General features: G+C 37.3%; 1 protein-coding gene across 1 annotated transcript in view; it reads left to right on the forward strand.

The window, feature by feature from the left end:
* The first annotated feature begins 804 nt into the window (after positions 1-804).
* The window catches only part of LOC114460908 (secretagogin-like), a 14,625-nt gene continuing 7,929 nt past the window's right edge, over positions 805-7,500 (forward strand). Inside the window, exons 1-4 of the mRNA XM_028442778.1 lie at positions 805-986; positions 3,354-3,444; positions 4,975-5,091; positions 5,174-5,317. Of these exons, the coding sequence (XP_028298579.1) occupies positions 840-986; positions 3,354-3,444; positions 4,975-5,091; positions 5,174-5,317 (499 nt within the window). The 5' untranslated portion in view covers positions 805-839. The remainder of the gene's footprint in view (positions 987-3,353; positions 3,445-4,974; positions 5,092-5,173; positions 5,318-7,500) is intronic.

Consider the following 7,500-nt stretch of genomic DNA (forward strand, 5'->3'; position numbering starts at 1 on the left):
AGTTCTTTCTGGTGCCATGGCAACATGGCACATGGCACCATGTTGCCATGGTGCCATGTGCCATAGTCAATACTCAATTAAGTCATTAATTCATTCATACGTTATAGTGAGGCTGACATCATCATCAGGAACATACTACAGTAAACAATGTGTTCTCATCCCAGTGTGTGATAAATAGATCTATATGAATAGAAACACGTGTGTGTGTAATAAAGTTTAACTGCAGAGCTCTGTCTGTTTATCATCTAATGGATTAATATCATAAATAATTTCACTCTATTACACATTAACAGTATCAGCAGCTTCCTGTCTGAGTTCTATCATTACTGTCTTTTCTGTAACAACAGAGTTATTTTATAGTTTTAAACTTTACCAACACATTAACTGGTCACTACCAAGTTATGACGTCAATCAGATCTGAGTGAGTATAAAAGCTCCGCCTCCTGGTGTGCTGCACTAACACTGTTGTTTTTCACTGTCATCATGGCTTTATTTATTTATTTATTTATTTATTTATTTATTTATTTATTTATTTATTTATATTTTAAGATCATAAGCTGTTTTGAGAAAAAAATGCACAAAATGAATCCAAATACACCAAACAACAACAATCCTCTGATTGGTCGTTAATCTAACGTTGATCATTAATGTTGATCATGTGACCCTCTGATCAGATACTAGCACATGTACGTGGCCCCGCCCCCTGTGATATAAGTGGCTTATATTTATTTTGAATGAACACAAAGAGTGTCTTCTTCTTCTTCTTCTTCTTCTTCTTCTTCTTCTTCTTCTTCTTCTTCTTCTTTAGTTTGATCCAACAAAGGTGTCGCACGTGCTCGATGCAGGTGCGTGTGACTGTGAACGCGCAGAGCGGAGCTGGGTGGGACTTCACACGGTTCTCGTCTCTCGGAGAGTCCGCGGAGGACGGAGCAGATCAGCGCAGCGGAGGAGGAGGACGCACCGCAGGAGCCTGGGAACCCACAGAGGTAACACACACACACACACACACACACACACACACAAAGGTGGATTAGTCCGTGCGTGTTTTGTGCCAAAAATCGATGCTGATACAAATGATTTTCATTGATTAATTTATTGAATTGTGTATTTATTACAAACGTGTGTCTGTCTCTCTTATACTAATCTTTACTCATCTATTGATCTTATGTAACTTCATCTAATGTATGTCTAACCTTTATGTAAAAACTCACTGTTTCATAGCAGTTTATCTCACTTTACATTTAGATCATTTTTTCTTTCATTTCAGATAGAAATTCATGTAAAACAGCATATTTTATATTATTGTTAAAATGTGCAAACATGAAAAATAAATATAAATGTGAATGTTAAATATAAATATAAATGTTGAGTATAAATGTTAAATCTATAGCTAAACGTTAAATATAAATGTTTAATGTAAATCTAAAGATTAAATCTAAATAATAATAATAATGATGATGCTTTACAGGAAGCAGTTTAATCTAAATGTTAATGTTAAATCTAAAATCTAAATCTAAAATCTAAATCTGAAACCTACCGTAAATCTAAAATCTAAATGTAAACATTACATCTAAAACAAAATGTTAAATTAGTGGCCAGGTGTAAAGCTAAATGTCAGCTATGAAACGCTATGTGTGTGTGTGTGTGTGTGTGTGTGTGTGTGTGTGTGGTGCTATGTAGAAGTTTGTACTTGTAGTAAAATGCTGACTAATAGGTCATAATAAAGTTCTTAAACTCTGACATCAACATGTCATGATGTGGAAATGTAAGAAAAGAGGGCTTTTATTTTGAAAGGGTTGAGATTGTAAGAGAGAGAAACAGACGTTATTATTAAATAAAAAAACATTAATGTCTGTCCACAGAGATCAACCTTACACCAATAAGAGACTAAATCAATTATATTTATACAATTAATAAATACAATCAATAAAATAAAATAATAACAATAAAAATATTTTCATTTGTATATCCTCTAATAAATATGATTAAATATGTTTATATTCAATACATTTGCATGTTATAAACCCAAAATCTTCTCATCTTTTTTTTAATTATTATTATTTATATGTATATTTAATAAAAATAAAAAAAACTTTCAATAAGGTTTCATTTGAAATTTTTAAAATATTTTAATAAAAACCTGTTTATTTTTTTGCCATGTCAGCGTATCTGTCCCTCAGCGCTACGATGCTGGTGTTACCGTTATAACTGGTAATGTTCATCATGGCAGTTATTATTATTATTATTATTATGTAAATATGTAACTAAAGCAAATTAATAATAATAATGGCTTAGATTTATATAGCGCTTTTTTTGAGAAGACTCAAAACATGTTACAGAAACCATTATTCATTCACACCAGTCACTCACAATCATACCGGTAGTGGTAAGCTACAATGTAGCCACAGCTGCCCTGGGGCAGACTGACAGAAGCGTGTGCCTATGGCCCCTCTGACCACCACCAACATGCGTACACAAACATGCGTACACAAACATGCGTACACAACGCCCAACCCTTCAGTTACTGGACGACCCACTCTCCCACTGAGCCACAGTCGCCCCAATGCTCCTTATCGTGGATATGTGAACTATGCTAAGTCGCCATTTCACAAAATGACTCAAAAAACAAAACAATCAACAAAAAACTTTACACAAAATGATACAAAACGCAACAAAAAAACTAAATTACACAAAAGAACATGATTACTATAAGTTTATTTGTTGTATAAGTTGCTCCTGAATGTCAGATGAAAAAAGTCTCGTCTTATATTCTGAAAAATGTGTGAATACCTTCAAATTTTTCAAATTTTACCTGTAAATGCTCCTTATCATTGGTATGCAATCTACGCTGAGTCGCTATTACATAATGACTCAAAAAACAATCAATCAACAACAAAAATACATAAAATTATTCAAAAAACAGTAAATCAACCACAAAATATACAAAATGATACAAAGCAATGAAACAACAGAAAATGTCTCAAAAAATTGACACAAAAATACACAATTACTATACGTTTATTTGTTGTATGAGTTTCCCCTGAATGTCAGATGAAAAACGTCTAGTCCTTTATATGCTTTAAAATGCTTGAAATACTTCAAATTTCTCAAATTTTTACTTAAAACCACCAAAAAACCCACCACAGTTTGTCTTCATTCATCAGTGATGTAATGTAATACATGTCTGTGTCTATAGGGGGTGCTCTAAGGCCAGTGTTTGTTAATGTTTTCAAAAAAGTTCAAAGGGGAAACATTAAACGAAGATGCTGGAGGCGGAGCTAAACCATTTATGACAGTGTGTGACATTGGATGTGTCCTACCTTGACCTCCGCTTTGCCTCGCTCCCCCATCAGGTGTGCACTGCTGGATTCAGGATGTTGGTCTCCGTTGGTCTGTGCCTGCTGCTATGTCTGTGCGAGTTTCCTCGCTCCGCGCTGAGTCAAGGTAAGAAATGAGGCCCCGCCCCCTCTCACGCCACTGTGTTGCCAGGTTGGGTGTGTTACCAATCTTTCTGTTTTTCTGTAGTTTCTTCAATTTAAATTTTTGCATAAAAAAGGTATATTTTTGTGTGTTTGTGTTGTCATTTTGTGTATTTATGTTTTAGTTTTGTGTGTTATCTTAAGGTGCTTTGTGTATTTTTACTGTTGTTTGGTGTTTTTTTAGTATTTTGGTGTTTTTTTAGTATTTTGGTGTGTTGTTTATTTATTATTTCCCTCCTGTCGTGTTGGGGCGTGTCCTCACCTACAGTTGTGTTGGGGGCGTGTCCTCACCTACAGTTGTGTTGGGGGTGTGTCCTCACCTACAGTTGTGTTGGGGCGTGTCCTCACCTACAGTTGTGTTGGGGCGTGTCCTCACATACAAACGTGTCCTCACCCGAAGAAGTGTTGGGGCGTGTCCTCACATACAGACGTGTTGGAGGCGTGTCCTCACCTACAGTCGTGTTGGGGGCGTATCCTCACCTACAGTCGTGTTGGGGGTGTGTCCTCACATACAGATGTGTTGGGGATGTGTCCTCACGTACAGATGTGTTGGGGTGTGTCCTCATGTACAGATGTGTTGGGGGTGTGTCCTCACATACAGATGTGTTGGGGGTGTGTCTTCACGTACAGATGTGTTGGGGTGTGTCCTCATGTACAGATGTGTTGGGGGTGTGTCCTCACATACAGATGTGTTGGGGGTGTGTCTTCACGTACAGATGGGTTGGGGTGTGTCCTCATGTACAGATGTGTTGGGGGTGTGTCTTCACATACAGATGTGTTGGGGGTGTGTCCTCACATACAGATGTGTTGGGGGTGTGTCCTCACGTCTTTGTGTTGCTACTGAGCGCGCTCTAGAATTACGGCTCCAATCACAGCCTGTCTCTGAATGAGCCAGAGGTCAAAGGTCGACTGATGACTTTTGTTGTAGTGTCTCAGGTTTCTGTCTTACCTTCAGGAAGAACAAAGAAACCACAGGGAGGGTCATGTGATCAAATATCAGCTGCTCTAATACCAGCTTCTACCAAAGAAAACACTCAGCTAGGCAGTTAGATCTATAGATAGGTAGATATCTGAGTATGTAGATCTATGGGTAGGTAGATTAATAGATATATAGACAGTTAGATCTATAGATAGGTAGATATATAAGTATGTAGATCTATGGGTAGGTAGATTAATAGATATATAGGGAGTTAGATCTATAGATAGGTAGATATATAAGTATGTAGATCTATGGGTAGGTAGATTAATAGATATATAGACAGTTAGAGCTATAGATAGGTAGATATATAAGTATGTAGATCTATGGGTAGGTAGATTAATAGATATATAGGGAGTTAGATCTATAGCTATATATGTAGATAGCTCTATAGATCAGTACTTCATACTTTAGAAATTGTTTGTGTGTTTTTTGGAGTTGTTTTATATTTCTTGTTTTATTGTTGTCGTATGTATTGTGGATGATTGTTATTCATGTGTTGAATTCTTCTTCTCTCAGTTTTGTCTCCTCGTAGGTTTCGAGTGAAGCTCGTGAGTCCAGACAAACTTCACGTGTCGTGGAAGGAACCTAAAGGAGAGTTTGAGAGTTACAGAGTGGTTTACAGCACCAAGCCAGGTTCATTCATTCATTCATTTATTCATTGGTTACCAAGGAGCCTGACCTCTGACCTCTGACCTCTGTCCTGGCTCCTCCCCAGGCGGTGAACGGCGTTCTGTAGACGTTCTAAAGGATGAGGCTAAGCTACTGATAGAGGACGTGGACCCGACCCAGGAATATCACTTTATGATCAGCGCCGTGAGCGGAGGACAGGAGAGTAAACCATTGGAGGGAACTCACCCAGGTACTGGTCCCTGGTACTGGTCCCTGGTACTGGTCCCTGGTACTGGTCCCTGGTACTGGTACATGGTACTGGTCCATGGTACTGGTCTCTGATACTGGTCCCTGGTACTGGTCCCTGGTACTGGTACATGGTACTGGTACATGGTACTGGTCCATGGTACTGGTCTCTGGTACTGGTCCATGGTATTGGTACATGGTACTGGTCCCTGGTACTGGTACATGGTACTGGTACATGGTACTGGTCCCAGTCACTCACCAGTAGGGTTGGGATTAACGATTATTTTTTAAATGATTAATCTAACAATTCACTTTTCCAGTTTGATTTGATTTGATTATTTCTCCATTAATTGACTAAAGGTAATTCGTACATCTTGATTTACATATTTAAAATGAAAAAAAAAACACATGAATTCCTTAACATTGCAATAGGTTTATTGCTCTTCACCTCAAAATTCCAAAATAAAAGTACAAAATAATGCATTCAGAGGTAGGAGGAGCCAGCCTGTCATGGTGTCATTCATCAACCAACAGAATTGAACATTTATGTTGTAAACACACAGCTTACTGATAAAAGTGTATCTTTTAATTCTTCATTCACATGAAAATAATAAGAACTTATAGTAATTCACTGCTGCTCACATCTTAAACTCAAAATTTCAAATCCTAATACAGAAAGTGCTTTTCCAACAAAAAAAAGAGTGAAATTGGAAAATTAACAAATAATATAATATTAAGTTTCCTCTGCCGTCCAGTAACACCAGGGATAAAGGACGAGGGTTACGGGGACAGATACCTTCACTGCCTTGCACTTTTAAAACTCGGAGGAGCTGTTTGCGTTAGTTATTCACCATCTTTGTTTTAGTCAGACGACGCATCAGCGCGCACATTTTGCGTTGATGTATGTTGTCCTGGCCCTAATCACCAGGAATAAATATTATCTCTCTGGTAAAGACAGTAGCTCTACCAACTAGTACAATAATAAACTGGTGATATTATAGCCTGTACATGCAGTACAGGGACGCATTTACTCCACCTCTGGGTCCTAGTGTCTGCCGTCCGGTGAAGCCTGTTCTGTTTATTGCCTTTACAGAGATCTGTGTGTGTTTAATGTGTCCATGTGAAAGTCTGTATGTTTATGTCTCTGTCCATCCACTCTTTCATTATATCCATGTCTTTTAAGGCTCTTATTAAAGAGTGGTGGCTGTAGTCCGGGCCGCCGTCATCTTATGTCGCCTCAAGTCGTACAAGCACAGTACGACCCGAACTATTGATTGATTTGTCACATGACTGTTCCAGGGTTTGTTTTATTTAGTTTCACATCTACCTGTAGATCTATGTTTTTTATTCTGATGACAACTTGTTTGTAGTTTTATTTCAGCATTTTTCACTTTTACAGTTACAGTTGGAAACCTTTGTAATTGAATATCCTAGTTACATTACAGCAACCAAATTAAACTATATCAACTAAGTGAATTAATACAATGAACTGTGTAAAGGCTTTTTCAAATTAAAACATTATCTTGTGAAATCTGTGACCTGTTGACCTGCACAACTCAAAGAATCAGAATCGAGAACAGGAATTGAAATTGAAATTGAGAATTGGAATCAGAATCAGAATCATTCAAATACAAACGATGCCCAACCCTAATGGCAGCCATCTTGGATCTGGCTCTGAGCACAATTTCCGACATTTTAAGATATATTATTGAATTCATTGACCTTGAAAACCTATAATTCACCACTGAGATTATGTTTCTATGTCAAATAGAACCAAAGTTATGACAAAATATCCAAATTGGCGATAGGAAGGGCGGCCATCTTGGATTTATTGATCGTGAGTATTAACCATTGGTTTACCAGCGTGGATCCTATTAAAAATGGATTCAGATGCTCAAAAAAACAAGCATGTACACGTGTTTATGCTTTATTCCAGAAGTGAACCATCTGAGCCTAATATTGCTACATATATGCTATGCTAGGTGTTAGCTGAATGTTTGTTTTTTTGTGTGTTGCATTATTTCTGTGCAGCAGCCGTTTCATATTGTAATTCATATTTCATATAATAATGATTATTATTATTTTTATTATTCATATTAATATGATTGTTGGTTATTTCTTCCTCGTGCAGGACTTTGTACGTCCAGGACCAGTGTTTGGTTTCCTTTGAATGGTTATTTATTAGTT

The sequence above is a fragment of the Gouania willdenowi genome, unplaced genomic scaffold (assembly GCF_900634775.1).
Source record: "Gouania willdenowi unplaced genomic scaffold, fGouWil2.1 scaffold_85_arrow_ctg1, whole genome shotgun sequence".
Lineage (NCBI taxonomy): Eukaryota > Metazoa > Chordata > Actinopteri > Blenniiformes > Gobiesocidae > Gouania > Gouania willdenowi.